The sequence below is a fragment of the Zea mays genome, chromosome 7, assembly GCF_902167145.1.
Source record: "Zea mays cultivar B73 chromosome 7, Zm-B73-REFERENCE-NAM-5.0, whole genome shotgun sequence".
Classification (NCBI taxonomy): domain Eukaryota; kingdom Viridiplantae; phylum Streptophyta; class Magnoliopsida; order Poales; family Poaceae; genus Zea; species Zea mays.
The window spans coordinates 148,371,582-148,389,982 of record NC_050102.1 but is presented as its reverse complement, the minus strand read 5'-3'; the positions used below and the strand labels follow the sequence as shown (position 1 = coordinate 148,389,982).

At 55.2% G+C, this 18,401-nt stretch overlaps 1 protein-coding gene across 1 annotated transcript; it reads right to left on the bottom strand.

The window, feature by feature from the left end:
- Positions 1-14,677: 14,677 nt before the first annotated feature.
- On the bottom strand, positions 14,678-16,472 carry LOC103633075 (heat stress transcription factor B-2c). Its single transcript, XM_008654755.4, has 2 exons — positions 15,930-16,472; positions 14,678-15,796 (listed from the first exon to the last, which is right to left on the bottom strand). Exons 1-2 carry the CDS (start codon positions 16,236-16,238, stop codon positions 14,921-14,923), a joined length of 1,185 nt encoding a protein of 394 aa, XP_008652977.1. The 5' UTR covers positions 16,239-16,472; the 3' UTR covers positions 14,678-14,920.
- Between the last annotated feature and the right edge of the window lie 1,929 nt (positions 16,473-18,401).

Here is an 18,401-nt window from a genome sequence, read left to right as displayed (position 1 = left end):
AAGTCTCAAGTCCTGGCAGACTTCGTCGTCGACTGGACTGGGCCAACAACACAGCTAGACCCGTCCGCAGAGAAGATTTGGACGATCCATTGCGACGGCGCATGGTGCCATGCGGGGGCAGGCGTCGCTGCAGTCATCACCTCACCAGTCGGGGTCAAGCACAGATATGCAGCACGCCTCAGCTTCAATCTGGAATCCGACAAATGCACAAATAATATAGCAGAATACGAATCAGTTATCCTCGGCCTCCGCAAGCTAAGGGCCCTCGGAGTCACCACCTGCATCATCAAAACAGACTCCAAGGTGGTTGCCGGCCAAGTCGAGAAAGACTATGCAGCAAAGGACCCCGCGCTCATGCAGTACCTCGCGGCCATCCGAAGTCTCGAGAGGCAATTCAAAGGGTTCACCTTGCAGCATGTGGATCGGGCCAAGAATGAAGAGGTCGACGCATTGGCCAAGGCTGCCGCCAGGGGCGAAACTCTGCCCTCCGACGTGTTCTTTCATGTCATCGGCACGCCAGCCGTCCAGAGCCCCGAAGGGCTCCAAATAACCAATGACAGCGAGGGCCACCGCATAGTCAACCTTATCATGACCGAAGACTGGCGGGCACCGATAACCCTGTTCCTACAGGGGTATTATCATCCAGCCGACATCAGTGAGGCCAAGCGCCTCAGACATCGAAGCCGAGACTTCGCACTGATTGAAGGCCAACTCTACAAAAAAGGGGTCAGTCAGCCAATGCTTAAGTGCGTCACCGAAGCCGAAGGCATCCAGATCCTACGCGAAGTCCACAGTGGCACGTGCGGCTCGCACGCAGGTCCAAGGGCCCTGGCTGCCAAGGTGATCCGCCAAGGCTTTTACTGGCCCGCAATAATCTGCGCCGCAAATCCGGTCACAAGGTCCTGCGAAGCCTGCCAGAAGTTTTCTCCTCGGTCAGGCAGCCCCTCGCAGTATACAAAGCTGATCGCCCACACGTGGCCTCTCCAACGCTGGGGCCTGGACATCGTCGGGCCCCTGCCCACCGCTCAGGGGAACCTTAAGTTCGCCTTCGTCGCTGTCGAGTACTTCACCAAATGGATCGAGGCAAGGGCTGTTTCTACAATAACATCAAAGACTGCCCAAAAATTCTTCTGGCAGAACATTGTTTGCCGCTTCGGAGTACCGTCCGAACTAACAGTTGACAACGGCAAGCAGTTCGACAACCAAGACTTCAAGGATTTTTGTTTCTCCATTGGCACCAAGCTTGCCTTCGCCTCAGTCTATCATCCGCAGTCCAACGGGGTCGTGGAACGCGCCAACGGGAAAATCTTCACAGCTGTCAAGAAGATGCTCCTTGATGAAAAAAAGGGCAGATGGACCGATTTGTTACCTGAGGCAGTCTGGGCACTAAACACGACTGAGTGCAGGGCGACCGGGTTTACTCCCTTCCGCCTTCTATACGGATCGGAGGCCATGACCCCGCAAGAAATAAAGCACGGGTCCCCGCGAACAGTTCCGTCAGCTGTCCCCAACGTGGACGAGCCAACTTCAAAGGATCTCATTGACGGAGACCGAGTCTTCGCCCTACAGGCCCTAAACAAATACCAAGCCCAGACCAAAGCATGGCGCGACCACAGTGTCATCCCGAGGGAGTTCAGCGAGGGGGACCTCGTACTCGTCCGAACAGCTCGGATGGAGTCCAAGGGCAAGCTGGAGCCCAAGTGGGAGGGCCCCTTTATAGTCAAGACAAAAGCTTCCCCCAGCGCTTACAGGCTCACAACGCCAAACGGCGAGGACCTAGAGCACTCCTGGAACATCGACAACCTCCGCAAATTTTTTGTTTGACTCCTCAGGGCTGATTTCGCCCTTGTAATTCGCAAAAACAATCTTGTACCGGCCCGCACTCTTTTCCTCCCGGGGGGTGAGGTTTTTAACGAGGCGGAGCCATGTAATATATGTGTGAAAATCCCCCGCAAAAACATGCGTCGAAAAAAGACCGCGACGACGGTCTTCGACATTCGACCAATACGAGGTCACCGCGAGGCTAAGCGCTAGCCACCCTCGCCTGCGACAAATCCGCGCAGAAGTCGCCTAAGGGTGCAGCCGGACTAGCACAACAAGTGCGAAAAAACCGAAGTCTACCGAGAAGACTATCCGCGCAGAAGTCGCCTAAGGGTGCAGCCGGACTAGCACAACAAGTGCGAAAAAACCGAAGTCTACCGCGAAGACTATCCGCGCAGAAGTCGCCTAAGGGTGCAGCCGGACTAGCACAACAAGTGCGAAAAAACCGAAGTCTACCGCGAAGACTATCCGTGCAGAAGTCGCCTAAGGGTGCAGCCGGACTAGCACAACAAGTGCGAAAAAACCGAAGCCTACCACAAAGACTGTCCGTACAGAAGACACCTAAGGGTGCAACCGGACTAGCAAAACAAAAGGAGAAACGACAACATCAAACCATCCGCGCCAAGACCAACTATAATCGCACCAGCACAGCACAACAAAACACACCAGACAAAGTACACAACGCCTTCGCAGGCATAGATAAGCGAGGGCACACAACTTCATCATACAAGCCTTTACACATACACAAGCGAGGGCACCACACTCTACATCGGCTCAACCTTAGGAATAATTCCCATCTCCCTATAATTAAATAACATTATCCTAAGCTCCTCACCCGCAAAAAGACTTCGCAGTTCCCCTTCACCTGTATTCACGGTGGCCGGCAAAGACAACAGTTCCTGCCGGCCAGCCATACTCACACGAAGCCGAGCCCCCTCCGCCCCACTAACTCTACGCTTCGCAACCGCCCTTCGTCGTCGTCGCCCGGTGCTAGGACCTGGCACATCTCCTGCGTCCGCGGCGTGCGGCGAAGCCTCCGCCGCAGCCACATCCAAGGCCGCAAAGTAGTCCAAATCCTCCGACGACGACTCCTCAGTCCACTCAACCGAGCTCCCAGAGTCAGCAAAATCAAAAAACTCAGATGCAGATCCACCACATTCATTACCATCTCCCGCGGTCGAAGCCGCCAAAAATTTAGTAGTAGCGGTTGCGTGCGCAGGCCCAAAATCTTGAACCTGCGCAGCAACCAAAATTCAGCAACATATACAAATTTCCCCAACCCTCTACACCCACTACGCCACCTGCGAAGGCCCTAACGTTGCGGGAGCCTCCGCCATTGGCTCCGCCGTTGCTTCCGCTGTTGTTCCCACCACCACCGCTGCGGGATCTTCAGCACTCGGCGCAACAGCTGTGGGGGCGTCAGGCGCGCCTTCGGCGACCTCTGGGGGCAGGTCTTCGCCGGCCGCAGCGGATGCGGGGGCATCCGGTGCGTCTTTCGCAGTCTTCGGGGTCGGCTCCAGGGCGACCCCAGACACGGCCTCCGCCGGGGTCGGCTCCGGGTCAGGCAGCGCGCTGTTCAACGCCCCGAAGTCGTCCACCCTCTCGCCACGCGCCGCCTAAGACAAAACACACAAAATTCAGCACACACACAGCCTACATCCAACAAACACCAAACGAACGAAAACGTTACCTGAGCCCTCGCCGTCTCGGCCCGCTCCCTGACCACCTCGCGACCATGCGGACCCCACATCCGGTCGTAGATGGCCCCGGCGGATTCCTTCACTACGGGGTCCTCAACCTTAAAGATATCTCGCTCAAAGTCTTCATCGGCTTGGTCGAAGACCTCGAAGTGCCGGCACCCTTCGCGGGAGAGCGCGTTCATCGCCCCCTCGCAAGTGACCAGGGAGGCATACGCCATAAACCCCTCCACGACAGTGGGGAGTGCCTGCAACTCCTCCTGCACCCACTCCAGGCAGCGAAGTCCGGGCTCTCGGTCCGACACTTCGAAATCACCGGTCCCCGCGCCCAGCCCACGGTATGTATCTATAAGCAGCTGGCGCGTCCGCTCTGCCTCCGCGCGTGACATGGCCTCGGCCCTCTCCACGCGGCTCTCCAGGGCGGTGAGCCGCTCCTGCAGCTGCTCGGCGCGCTCCCTGGCAAGATTGCCCTCCGCCCGCGCCAGGTTAGCCTCCGTCTGCGCAGCCTGCGCCTTGACAAGGGCCTCGTTGGTCTCCCTCCTCTCCCCCGCCAACTGGCGCCGGAGGTCAGCTTTCTCTTCCTCCAGCGTGGCCACCTTGTCCGCCAGCTTGCGACACTTGCTGTCGGCGGCCGATTTTTCACGGACGGCGTCAGCGTGTTGTGTCCGAAGTCTCTCGACTTCGGCAGCCACAGCTGCGGTGAGGGCCCCCGACGCTGTGCGGCTGGCGAAGTCAGCCACCTACAGAGCAATCGTAAGACCGCGGCCCCAGCAAACCGATATATCTCAAAAAAAACGAAGTCCAGCTCAGCGGACCTGATTTAGCGCCTCCGTCATCTCCTTCAGCCGGTGGGACGCAGCGCCCGCCTCATCCCTGACAACCGCGAGGGCCGACACCTCGCCTCCGGCGCTAAGAGCCCCGCCCTTCGCCTTCGGCACTGCGGCAACCGTCGTGGTCGCCGCGGCAGGCGCAACCATATCAAGTTGGCCTTCGCCCGACCCTGCGACGTACCAACCAATAAATTAAAAAAAAGCCAACGACTTACCACCAAGATAGTCGTCCACAGTAATATCGGTGGCGAAGTCGGCGACACGTTTGCCCGACAACGGCAACGCTCGGGCTGCCTTCGCGACCTCCGCCACTCCGATGGACGGCGGCACCGCCTTCGCCGATTTGGAGCCTCCGGCGCCTGCCGTTGCCTCCGGTGCCTTGCTAGATGCAGGGACGCCCGACTTCGCCGCCAGCGGCGGTCTGCCTCCGCCGGGGGCCGCAGCCTTCGCAGCCCCCCGCTGCCTCTTCGGCCTGGCTTCAACGAGCCTGACAGCCGCCTGGCACTTTTGGGCAGCTCCCTGGCGATCCTTGTCCATCACTGCCGACACAACAACAGCAATATTCCGCCCGTAAGGAAAAACCCTCCATTCACGAACCATGCGAGATGTAAAATAGTCCTTGCCAGCCGCGCGGGGGATAGGAACATTTCTAGGCCAACAACCCCCGGTCACCCTCAGCATCCGAGCCGAAGACTCCCGGAGCTCGGGCGAAGACATCCTTCCCCCCGGGGCCGCGCATGTCCTCATCAACTCTCTAGCAAAACCATCAGAAACCCCAAGCCCTCCCATAGCAGTACCTAATTTTCTCTTTTTAGAGGATGGGGCGGCCGCCGGCGAAGGGTCGTCTCCAATCTCCACCACCGGCTTCTTCCCACGGCGGTCCACATCGTCTTGACCAGGATAGTCGTCATACGGCAATTGATTTAATTCAAAAACCCTGTTCAAGCGGTCATTCGACCCGCGGATATCAAAGCTGCGTTGGCCCTCTGTCCTCGGCACATAACGTCCAACGAGCCGCACCGCCCCATCCTCCGCCTCACGCACAAAGGCGGCCGGATCGCGGTTTTGCAGATTCAGCGCGAAGGCGGGACTCCGCACCACCTTTTCGCCATGGAAAGGCATCTGGCGAGGGCATACTTCGCCCAATGCCCAGCCATGCGCCAAGGGCCATACCCCGTACGCCACAAATTCTTCAACCAAGTCGCGCCCACTGCTCAGGCCGGCGGCGCACCGTAGGGCCCCTTCGTCCGCATCCTCCTCCGCCACTTCAAAGGGCGGGTACGCTGAGTAAAAATGAGAACACATCTCGGACACGGGGAGTCCCTCATGGCCTTCGACGGCACCCTCAGCAACGTAAAACCAAAACTCATTCCAGTTGACCCACTTGTTGCGGGCGCAAGGAACCAACTCGACTACCTGCATCGTGGTCTTGCCGGTCTTCGGTGTGAACGTGCAGGACCCAAACTGAGCAACTTCGTCTCCAATCATCCTCTTCTGCCAGTGCAGACAATAATACTTCGCAAAAACTTCGACCGATGGCTGTCCGCCGTACGAAGTCGTCGCCCAGACATACTTCGACAGAGCCACCACGGCATTCGGTGTCAGCTGATGTATCTGAACGTTGAATCTGCGCAGGACTTCGCCAACAAATCGGTGCGCAGGCAGGCGGAGACCGGCGGCGAAGAATGCCTCGAACACAACCAACTCGCCCTCCGGCTCGGGGACTTCCTCCGTCCCCGGCACACGAGCAACTCCGCCGCCGAAGTAACCCAACCACTGCATATCTTGCACGCGGACCGACGACATCCGCGACACGCCAAAATCAACAGAATCGCCGGCGCGCAACTCCTCCACCATCAAGCTACTCAGCGTCTCCTCAGACGAGGCGTCGGCCGTCGGCGAGGCGTCGGCCAGCGACGAAGCGGCAGCGGAAGAAGAGGAGGTCGGCATCGCTACGTACCGTGGGCGGCGGCGGGCGGTCTGCTTCACTCGAGCCAGATCTCCAGCGAACAAGAGCGCGGCGGGCAGACGAGCAACAGGACGGTGAGAAGAGGCGGCTAGGGTTTTCACGGAGCGCGGAAAGTGAAGTTCAAAAAGCACCGACCCCCGCCCCCTTTTATAGGCAGGGCGCGGCTCTTCGGGGAACCCGCACTCCAACAGGGCGCGGCGCGTCGAGAAGCCCGCAATCCAACAGTACGCTGTCAATCAACGGTCACGTCAAAAACCCCCGCGGAACCACTTCGAGCGAGGGCAAATGTTGGGGCGAAGGCAGAGACGCCACCCTTCGCTCGAGGCCTTCGCTGTAGTCGCCGGTCCGACGGAGACAAAACGGTCAGGGACACCCTTCGCTTGATACGGCATCAGACGAAGGCCCGCTACGAGGTCTACCCACCGAGCGGCCTCATCCAGCTCGGAGGCCCACGTATGCTCCGGCCCATCGCAACGGGCCCTGTGTGGCCGCTGTGCGTTACGGGCCTAATTTGTAAAGGTGTTCCTGTAATTACAGTCTCTAACCCTGCTTTATGGGAATATTCTGGGGATAACCTAGGTAGCTGAGGGCACATGCGTCCTTAACACAAGGCGCTGGGCGCTCAGGTACCTATAAATACCCCCGCACAGTGCCCGTGAGAGGCCAGATTAACAGAGCCATTGCCATCTAGCGCGAGAACCCTGTTGACGTCACTGTTCACCCTTGTTGGATCCCCTTGCAACTGAGAGCAAGTTCCAACAAGAATTACTGCGTACAATAGCTTCTGGATTTGTGGGTAGCGGATCTTGGCCTCAGATAGCACTTCGCTGATGAAGTAGACTGGCCTCTGGATGAGCAGTGCATGCCCTTCTTCTCGTCTCTCGACTACGACTGTGGCGCTGACCACCTGACTTGTTGCGGCTACGTAAATCAAGAGGGCTTCTCCCGCAGCGGGGGGCACCAAGATGGGCGCATTAGTAAGAAGTGCCTTTAAGTTTCCGAGGGATTCTTCGGCCTCGGGGGTCCAAGTGAAGCGCTCGGCCTTCCTTAAGAGGCGGTACAAGGGCAACCCTTTCTCGCCAAGGCGCGAGATGAAGCGGCTCAGAGCCGCAAGGCATCCCATGACCCTTTGTACTCCTTTTAAATCTTTGATAGGTCCCATGTTGGTGATGGCCGCAATTTTCTCCGGGTTGGCCTCGATGCCCCGTTCGGAGACGATGAACCCTAGGAGCATGCCTCGGGGGACTCCGAAGACACACTTCTCGGGATTGAGTTTTACGCCCTTCGCTCTTAGACACCGGAATGTTATCTCAAGGTCAGAGAGGAGGTCAGAGGCTTTCCTTGTCTTGACAATGATATCATTGACGTAAGCCTCGACCGTTCTGGCGATGTGCTCTCCGAACACGTGGTTCATGCACCTTTGGTATGTTGCACCAGCATTCCTCAAGCCAAATGGCATAGTAGTATAACAATACATGCCAAAAGGTGTCATAAAGAAGTCGCGAGCTGGCCGGATTTTTTCATCTTGATTTGGTGATAGCCTGAATAGGCATCGAGGAAAGACAGGGTTTCGCACCCAGCAGTGGAGTCCACAATTTGATCGATGCGAGGCAGAGGGTAGGGAACCTTTGGACATGCTTTATTTAACCCAGTGTAGTCTACGCACATCCTCCATTTCCCACCTTTCTTCTTTACAAGCACAGGGTTAGCTAACCATTCTGGATGGAATACCTCTTTGATGAACCCTGCAGCCATTAGCTTGTGGACCTCCTCGCCTATGGCCCTGCGCTTTTCTTCATCAAAATGGCGCAGATGCTGCTTCATGGGTTGGGCACCGGCTCGGATGTCGAGTGAGTGCTCGGCGACATCCCTTGGTATGCCGGGCATGTCCGAGGGACTCCACGCAAAAATTTCGGCGTTTGCGCGGAGAAAATCGACGAGCACTGCTTCCTATTTGGGGTCGAGCTCGGAGCCAATCCTGACTTTCTTGCCGGCGTCGTTGCTGGGGTCGAGAGGGACAGACTTAACCGCCTCGACCGGTTCGAAGTTGCCGGCGTGGCGCTTCGCATCAGGCGCCTCCTTGGAGAGGCAATCCAGGTCAGCGATGAGGGCCTCAGACTCGGCGATGGTCTCAGCGTACTCCACGCATTCCACATCGCACTCGTAAGCGTGGCGGTACGTGGATCCGACGGTGATGGTTCCCTTGGGGCCTGGCATCTTGAGCTTGAGATACGTGTAGTTGGGGACGACCATGAACTTGGCGTAGCACGGTCTTCCCAGCACCGCGTGATAGGTCCCTCGGAACCCGACTACCTCGAAAGTGAGGGTTTCCTTTCGGAAATTGGAGGGAGTTCCGAAGCAGACGGGCAAATCAGGTTGCCCAAGGGGCAGGACACGCTTGCCGGGGACAATCCCGTGAAAAGGTGCTGCACCGGCCCAGATCGTGGACAGGTCGACCCCCAAGAGCCCTAGGGTCTCGGCGTAGATGATGTTGAGGCTGCTGCCTCCGTCCATGAGGACCTTGGTGAGCCTAGCGTTGCCGATGATAGGGTCGACGACGAGCGGGTACCTTCCTAGGCTCGGTACGCAGTCGGGGTGGTCGCCTTGGTCGAAGGTGATGGGCTTGTCGGACCAGTCTAGGTAGACCGGCGCTGCTACCTTCACCGAGCAGACCTCCCGGTGCTCCTGCTTGTGGTGCCGAGCCGAAGCATTCGCCACTTGCCCGCCGTAGATCATGAGGCAGTTGTGGACCTCTGGGAACTCTTCTTCCTTGTCACCCCCTTCTTGTTGTTGCCTTGGTCCTTGCCACCTTCTGCCGAGGGTCCGGCCTTGTTGAAGTAACGTCGGAGCATGTCGCACTCTTCAAGGGTGTGCTTGACGGGACCCATGTGATAGGGGCACGACTCCTTGAGCATCTTGTCGAACATGTTGGCCCCTCTGGGAGGCTTCCGAGGATTCCTGTGTTCGGTAGCAGCGACGAGATCCGCGTCAATGGTGTCGCGTTTTGCTTGCGCCTTTTTCCTGGTCTTCTTCTTCGTTCCACGCTGGACGGACGCCTCGGGGACGTCTTCCTTCTGTCTTCCCTGATGTTGCTTGTCCTTCCAGAAGATGGCTTCAACCGCCTCCTGACCAGAGGCGAACTTGGTGGCTATGTCCATTAATTTGCTCGCCTTGGTGGGAGTCTTCCGTCCCAGTTTGCTCACTAGGTCCCGGCAAGTGGTGCCGGCGAGGAATGCCCCGATGACGTCCGAGTCGGTGATGTTGGGCAACTCGGTGCGCTGCTTGGAAAATCGTCGGATGTACTCTCGCAGGGATTCCCCTGGCTGCTGGCGGCAGCTCCGGAGATCCCACGAGTTCCCAGGGCACACGTACGTATCTTGGAAATTTCCAACGAAAGCCTTGACCAGGTCGTCCCAGTCGGAGATCTGCGCAGGAGGCAGATGCTCCAGGCAGGCCCGGGCAGCGTCGGAGAGGAAAAGGGGGAGGTTGCGGATGATGAGGTTATCATCGTCCGTCCCTCCCAACTGGCACGCCAGTCGGTAATCCTCAAGCCACAACTCCGGCCTTGTCTCCCCTGAGTACTTGGTGATGGTAGTCGGGGCCTAGAACCGGGCCAAGAACGACGCCCGTCGTATGGCCCGGCTGAAGACTCGCGGACCTGGTGGTTCGAGCGAGGGGCTCCGATCCTCCTCACTGTCATAGCGTCCTCCGTGCTTGGGATGGTAGCCTCGGCGCACCCTTTCCTTGAGGTGGGCTCGACGGTCGCGGCGGTGTTGTTCGCTGCCGAGGTGGTTCGGGGCTGCAGGCGTCCCGTCCCTTATGCGCTCGGTGTGGACCGAGGCCTCCCGCATGCATCGGGGGGACGTTGCGCGATGCTCCGAGGGGCACCCTCGCCTTTGGGAGGCAGAGCTCTCGGCTCGTTGGACTGCGGCATCTTTCAGGAGATCCTTGAGTTCGCCCTGGATACATCGCCCCTCGGTGGTGGATGGCTCCGGCATTGTTCGAAGTAGCATCGCCGCTGCAGCTAGGTTCTGGCCGGCCCCGCTGAAGGCTGGGGGCAGCCCTGCCCTGGCATCGTCAATGATACGACGCTGGACGTCACGGGTCCGATGACGCGCTCCTCCGGCGAGTGCCCGGTCTGCCCACTCCTGCTCGATGTTTTGTTGGAGCTGCACAAGTCGCCCTGTTTCTTCATCGAGCTTGGCCTGCATCTCGCGGAGTTGCTCGAGCTGTGTGTCCTGACCTCCTGCATGGACTCGGACCACAGCTAGCTCCCTCGGGATCTCAACGCGAGACGCAGGCGTAGGGGCGTCGTCATTCTCTGGCATGCCGAGGCGGTCGTCTTCGTCGTGATCCCCCTGATCGATGTGGAAACACTCACGACTTGGGTCGTAACCCTCGTCGCCAAGGCTGTGGCCATCGTCAGAGCAACCGGAGAGGCAGTTGTCACATGCGGACATGAAGTCTCGCATGGCACTGGGATCACTGAGTCCGGAGAAATCCCAACTGAAGTCGGGGTCGTCCTCTTCCTCGTAACCTGCGGGTCCGTAGGTTGAGACGACCGTCAGTCAGTCCCAGGTTGACCACATATGGTACCCTAGAAGGTCAGGATATGCCCTTGTGAAAGAGCTCACCGAAGTGGGGTTGCTTGGCGGATCAAAGCTGAATCTAAAGGGAACAGGATGAAAAACTGATGGTACCTCCTGGTTGATGGACGGTGGTGAAGTCGCATTGGGGACAGAGTGTGTCGTTATCTTAGGTGCGAGACTAATGTCCGACAAGTCCCTCGCAAGGGTGTCGACGTCATCATTCCGCTTGGGGTTGGCACGTTGCTGGGAAGTGACACCCGTCGTTGTCTTAGGTGCGAGGACAACACCCGACATGTCCCCCGCAGGGGTGCCGGCCTCGTCGACTCGCTCTGGTCTGACAGCCGACGAGGTGCCACCTCCTGCCTAGCCACGGTTGCCCCGTCTCCTCCCCCTCCGGCGAGGGGGTGGCGGGGCAATCCCGGATGTTCCTCCTCTGCCGCGGGGAGATGTCGTCGTCGAGTTTGCCTCCGCCGGGCGAGCCGACGACCGTCGTTGTTGTCGTGCTGCGAGGGGAGGAGTACCATGTCGTAGCTGCCGTCGTGGGACATGAACTCGAGACTCCCGAAGCGGAGCACCGTCCCGGGCTGAAGAGGCTGCTGAAGACTGTCCATATGGAACTCAACGGGAAAGTGTTTGTTAACACGCAGCAGGACCCCTACCTGGCGCGCCAACTGTCGGCGTTTCGGACCCGCGAGGATCCTCGACCGACCAGTGAATTTGTCGCTGCGTGTCCCTGTCCAGATGGGTTGATGCAAGATGGAACACAAGAGGGAGGATGAGGCTTATATTATCTTGCACCGGGGTGCTCGTAGTAGGGGTTACAAGCGTCGCAAGAGAGAGAGAGAGTTCGACCTTGAGGTGAGCTGTCTGAGCTAGCCTCCTCTGTGTTTCTCCCACTCTGCCTCCCTTCAGGAAGGCCCTGGACATCCCTTTTATAGATACAAGGATATGGTCTAGCTGTACAATGGGGGTGTAGCTATGTGCTAACGTGGCCGGCAGAGAAGTACTTGAGCCCTGTAGAAGCGCAGCTGGCGTTGCGGCCCGGGGTCCTGCTGACGTTTCTATGCTTTTGTAGAGAGTTGAGAACAGCCGACGTCATGGACGCACGCAGGGAACCATCATTACCTGTTACCGGAGTAATCTAGATGGGACACCGGTCTTGTTCCTTCGTAGCCTGAGGCAGCTAGCTAGGGGTAGGGTAATGATGCATCCCCAGTGGCGTAGTCCGTCCGAGGCCGAGGTCGGGCGAGGCGGAGACTTCTCCTGAGGCCGAGGCTGAGGTCGGGCGAGGATGTGACTCCTCCCGAGGCCGAGGCCCGAGGTCGGGCGAGGCGGAGACCTTCTCCCGAGGCCGAGGCTGAGGCCGAGGCCTGGGGTCGGGCGAGGCGGAGACCTTCTCCCTCGGCCGAGGCTGAGGCCGAGGCCTGAGGTTGGGCGAGGCGGAGCTCCCTGTTGCGCCCGAGGCTGAACTCGGGGGAGGTCGTGACTTACTGTCGTTAGTTTTACCCTGGTGGTTGGCACAGTAGTCGGAACAGGGTGAATAGTGTTGTTTTCCTGTCAGAACGATCAGTAAAGGGGCGAAGTGACTGCGGTCACTTCGACCTTGCCGACTGAGGCGCGCGTGTCAGGATAAGGTGTCAGGCGATCCCCGCATTAAATGCGCATGCGATACGGTCGGTTGGTAAGGCGATTTGGCCGAGGTCGCTGCACGACAAAGTTTGCCCGAGCTTGGCTTCGGGAGAGCGAGGGTGCGTCCACTGCCTGAGGAGGCCCTCGGGCGAGGCGTGAGTCCGGCCGGGACTACTGTTCTTGCCCGAGGCCGGGCTCAGGCGAGACGAGATCGCGTCCCTGAGGCTTCAACTTTGAACCGCGCTTACCGGTCTTTACGGTCTGGTTTGAGGATGTTTTCTAGCCAGGTTAAGGAGCATTGGGGTACCCCTAATAACGGTACCCGACAGATAGGTACGTGCCATGTTAAACTTTCTATATAATTTAATATTGTGATTGTGAAGGCCGTCAATCTAAAGTCTTAAAAGATGCTGGGGCGGCAGGCACAACCCGAAATGCCCATTCAATCCGGTCCCTCTCTCTCGGCATCTGGATCTGCCCACTCCACAAACTCCCGGCCTCTCACCTCCCAGATTCCGATCTCATGTGGCACACCTCCTCCCCTAGCACGCAGCTCCACCAGCCCTGAGCCTCCAATGCGGCTCTACCGGTCACGACTGGTCTCATGTAGTAACATTGAGGTAATTTTTAGGACTAATGTAAGCTGTAATTTTCTAAATCTTTTGCACTATTATTTTAGCTTGTGCTAGTTTCAGGACGGGACTGCCAGACGATTCCAAGGGACGCATGCACATGGCAAGCGGTGTCGTTCAGGGAAATAAAAAGGGAAGCATCGGATAACAGTCGAGAAAGGCCAAAGCACGAGTTGATTGGATGACGCGTCCCTATCTAATCCTCTGTGTGCAGCATCCACACCTCACTTCAAGAAATCCAGGACAAAGCTGGCCTTCTACTTTATTTATCGATTTTTTTTTGATAAAAAGCTTACTTTCCGGTTGGCAATGACGTTTGCAGCGTTACATACAGGTCCCATGGAAATGCTGAGTAGCGATCCCTCTATGAATTGAGACATAAGCATTGCTTTTCAGATCACAGTTCGTAGAGTCCAGTAGCTCTCTCTTTAGCTTCCTTTTAGCTGCTGTACGTTTAATTCGAGGTTTAATTCCTCATGTTTTCTTAAAAAAATATAGGGTCAAGTATAGTTTGCTACCTCGGTTATAGACTCCAAGAAATGATGCAATTTTAAATTTTATTTTAATTCAAATTACTTTCAACTTTAATAAACTTATAAAAACAGTTTTTAGTTCAAATCAAATTATTTAAACTATAGATAGTACTACTGCCTCTCTCGTTCCAACTCTAAAAAATCAAATATTTTTAATCTTAACAAAATATATACAGTAAAGCATTAATATTTATACTGTTTAATTGATATATGGTCAGATTTATCGTAAACATATTTTTTATAAAAAATATTTGAAGATACAATAGTTTATATAAACCTACTCAAAATTTTCATACTATTTTTTGGACGTTGTAGGTATCAGCTTATATGGTTTTAAATAGCTATAGTATAGTAAAACTACTGATACGTACCATTTTAGGGCCGGTTTGAAATGCGGTTTTGAAATCCTGTAATTTTGAGATACCACAGTTTACAATTGTACATGACATAAATACTATGGTATTGCTTTACCACAGTAAAATCACAGGATTGCTCAAAACCGAGATATGTTTGGTTCCATAGGAAAAACAAATTATATGTAGAGAGAAGAGAAGAAAACTGAGGTCCTGAGTGGAGTTTCGAAAACTGCAAAAATACCACGGTTTTGGTAAACCATAGTATTTAAAACTATGTTTTGCTTGTACAAACCAAACACCTTTTGAGTTCTAATACTATAGTATCATTAAATACCATAGTATTATTTTAAAACTGCAAAAATACTACACTTCCAAACATGGCCTTAATATCATAAATATTAGTATTTTTATGTACTAATAAGTTTGGAAACGTTAGTATGTTCGAACTTGGAAGTGTATTTTTTTATGGCGGGAGTACAATCTAGTCTAGTACAAACGTATCGCCTGCCTCGTACGGTTGCGGGATCCCGCATGGGGAACAGTAGTAAGTCACTTGAGTATTTCATTATTTGCCGACCAGCAAAACCACAAAAAATGAGCAATGGACGATTGGGATAAGCGTTTATCTAACAACAAGCACATATATATAAAATAAAATACACCAGAGCCGCCCGTTCATGGATTTTAACCGCTGATTTATAAGCACAGATTACAACAAGGGAGAGAAGCTTCCAATCCCCAACTAGCAAAGGAAAAACAGAAGAAAATATAGTATTATTATGTTTCTCTAGGATAATAATTAGTTGCCGATATGGCAATTGATTAATTAGAACTAGAAGCTTCTACAAGGTGCGGTGGGCCCAATCACCTGGAGTTGGACCCGTCTTGGTCGGACCCGGCGCCCTGGTCCGGCCCGTTGCAGGGCCGCATCGAATGGTACACGGGCGTAGGCCGGTATATGGGCCACGGATGCTGGTCCGGCGACTCCGGCGACGGCTCCATGCGATGCTGCGGATCCGACGCCTCCGTCTTCACATCCGCTGCGGCGCCGTGGTCCGCCTGTTCCTCGCCGGTGTCGTCGTCGTCGCGCATCCGCTTCATGCCGATAGAGACGCCGAACAGCCTCGAGGCCTGGTCAGGATCCGCTTCGGCGACGAGGCCCGCGGCCGCGGTGGCAAGACCCGGGCACGCGGGCATTAGTTCGAGGATCGCCGGGGGGAGGGGCGGAGGCGCGGGTACGGCCTCCGATGACTCGCCGGAGCAGTTGACGACAGAGGAGAGCGCTGCAGAGGCGTCTAGCTGCTGGGAGGAGGCGTACTTGGTCATGAGGAGCAAGATGTTGTTGCAGAGCTTCTTCATCTGCCCGAGCTCGCGGGTCAGCCGCGCGTTCTCCCGCCGGAGGCGCTCGTTTTCCTCCCCCGTGTCGCCGGACGCCGACGCGCTGACGGAGCCGGAAGCGGCAGCCTGCGGGTGGTCCTCGGCGGATCCGGAGTTAGAGGAGAGGACATGCTCGTCGGTAGAGAGCGACGGTGAGGCCGGCCGCACCGGCAGAGCCATGGGGATCGGCGCCGCGGCCACCGTTACGGCCCCGGACGCGGCAGCGGCGGCCGCAGTGGCCAGCCCCGCCGCCGGAGCCGGTGCTACCTTCCGTCGGTGTATGTCGCAAAGCAGGCGCTTCTCCCCACGGCGGAAGAAGTCGTTGGCGAACTCCCACCGGTCGGGCACCATCTTCCTAAATCCCTACGTCACAACCAAGCCAAAGACATCGGTACATCACTCAGACATGGAGCTCCATGCCGAGCCAAACTAAGCCCAACCCACATGGGCACACCGGACGGAGGAATATAAGCCTAGCGAGCATCAGGTAACGTACGTAGGTGTTGAGCTGCCGCACAAAGCTGGAGAAGTTATTGTGCTTGAAATACTTGGGGAGGAGGTCGCGCGCAAACTCCGCCGGCCGCCACACCACGAACGTCGAGCCGTCCTCGTTCCACGAGATCACGTCGTCCACCGCCGGGTCGTCCACCAGCTGGTACGTCTTGGTCAGGAACGGCGTCGGCAGGGACCTCTGCCCGGCCGCGTCCGCAGCAAGCGCTGGGGCTGGCGCCGGGGCAGTCGCAGGCGCAGGCGCAGGGGGGTCGCTGCCAGCGGCCTCCCCGGCTGCGCCGCCCTGCTCGGCCATCCGGCCAGCGCCGCAGCCCGGCTGGATCTGAGCCGGCGACTTCCAGATGCGGGAAAGAGCGAGTCGCGTTGGGTGGAAGTGGAAGGTACGCAAGAAGAAGCCTTCTGGAAGCTTCGTTTGCGGATTAGGAAATTTTATACTCCCAACGGGAGGAGGACGGGAAACGAGAGGAGACTAGGAGAGAAACGGTGAGAAAGGTAGCACGAGGAAAAAACCCGACCCACTTTGTGAACCGGACTGCGACAAAAACCACTCACTAAAGCTTGCCAGCTGGTGGGCCCAGCGCTAGATGTCAGATATGGCTCCGGTGTGGCACGGCCGGCCGGGATGGGTGATAGCGCAGGATTGTGGTTCTACGCGGAGCAACGGGTATAGATGTTCAAACAGTGCGGGCCGCACGTTTGGCCCGTGGCACAGCACGAATTTAGCCCGATCCAAACACGGCCCGGCACGGTCGGTTACGGGCCAGGGTATGGGCACATACGGCGGCTCGCGTGTTTTGGCCCGGCCCGGCCCGATAAATGGGTCGGCACGACGACGGCCCGCATATTTATGTAAATACTAAATATGTAAATACATTTAATTCTCTCATAGTATGTAAATACTAAATACGCGTCCAAACATATATAAAATGCATACATAAATATAAAATGCATACATAAATATTTTGTTGTCTTAATATATATAAATAATATGTTATTATATATGATTAATTCTGTTAAATATATGTATTTATATACCGTTCTACTGTTGGTTCGGGCCAGTGTCCGGTCCGGTCCGTTGAGGCCCACCGGGCCAACGGGCCGGCCCGGCACGATTTTTCCCTGTGTGTGTCGGGTTTGGGCATGTCCCTAGGCACGTGGGCCAGCCCGACCCGGCCCGAAGCATCAACGGGCCGTGTCTGGCCCGGCCCTATTCGTACCGGGCCAAAACGGGTTCGGGCGGGGTCCGTGCCGGGTGGCCCGTTTGGATATCTATAGCAACGGGTAGGGTGTGTAGCAGGGTTGCGGGCGGAGAAAGTGCTCGAAGGCCGGAAGGTTCCTGCCCTTTTCATGCCCATTCCTTCTGGAAGGTTCAGGTAGGCGCGGTGGTGGGGTGGATGGGACACGTTTCGACCTTCGAACCACGGATGCTGGGTGGAAAGATTTCCAGCTTGTTCGCTGCGGCTTGCTGCGGCTGCAATCCGGCTGCGGCTGCGGCTTCTACAGTATTTTTCTCTCTATGGATTGCAGCTGCAGCAGTCCAAGCAGCTGCAGCAGTGTCGGCTTGTAGCCAGCCGAACACGCCCTTCTTCTTCCTCCTCTATCTTTTCTTTTTATTTTTTTCATAGCCTCGAGCCCTCAACACTCACGCTAGTTTGATAACTTCATTTTAAAAGAAAATTAAACTAATTTTTAAAGAAAAAATAAAAATCCTTTGTTAAAATAGGGTTGTCAAACTAGCACTCTTGGCGTATTTTAGGGCTAGTTTATTAACTCTATTTTTCCACGTGATTTCTATTTTCTAAAGAAAAATAAACTAATTTCGATTGGGAAATGAAAATCCCTTGATAAAATGGAGTTTCCAAACTAGCTCTAGGGGTAAAAAAATACTTTAAGGGATAGTTTAAAAACTCCATTTTCACAATAGATTCCTATTTTCCTAAAAAAATGAACTAATTTCTCTTGAAAAGATAGAAATCCCTTTGAATACACATTTGAAACCATGAAAAACGGCAACTTAAACATACGATAGTTGGTGTTTCATATACCTTGGTAAACGAAAAGGAGTTCTTTTAGTATAGTAACAGGAATGCAAACTTAATGAAAAATGTTCATTCATTAATTGTGTATTTCCTTGAAGATACATGACACACCAGTTCTATTTAGATTTAAACTAGTTGTATTATATTCTTAGTGGAGTTTTTTTAATAGGTGAGATAAAAGATGAGTTTCATATATAAATGGTATTCGATTGCTATGGTTTCTAACACTAGATGAGGCATTGAATTAAATGTCATGGACAAGCTATGAAACAATATAAAGAAAATTATGTACTGAGGGTGATTTTTTTCATTCATTTTTCATGTACCGGTGCACAATACGTGTGACATGCACGTGTGTCTATCAAAAATATCCTCTATAAGAAAGAAACTATAATGACTTCTTTGAGAAGTAATAATGC

Excerpts from the sequence above, each read along its gene's own strand:
- LOC103633075 (XM_008654755.4), bottom strand. The coding sequence starts at position 16,238 with ATGGCCGAGCAGGGCGGCGCAGCCGGGGAGGCCGCTGGCAGCGACCCC. Across the intron at positions 15,797-15,929 it reads TGCGGCAGCTCAACACCTAC|GGATTTAGGAAGATGGTGCC; the intron begins GTACGTTACCTG and ends GTTGTGACGTAG.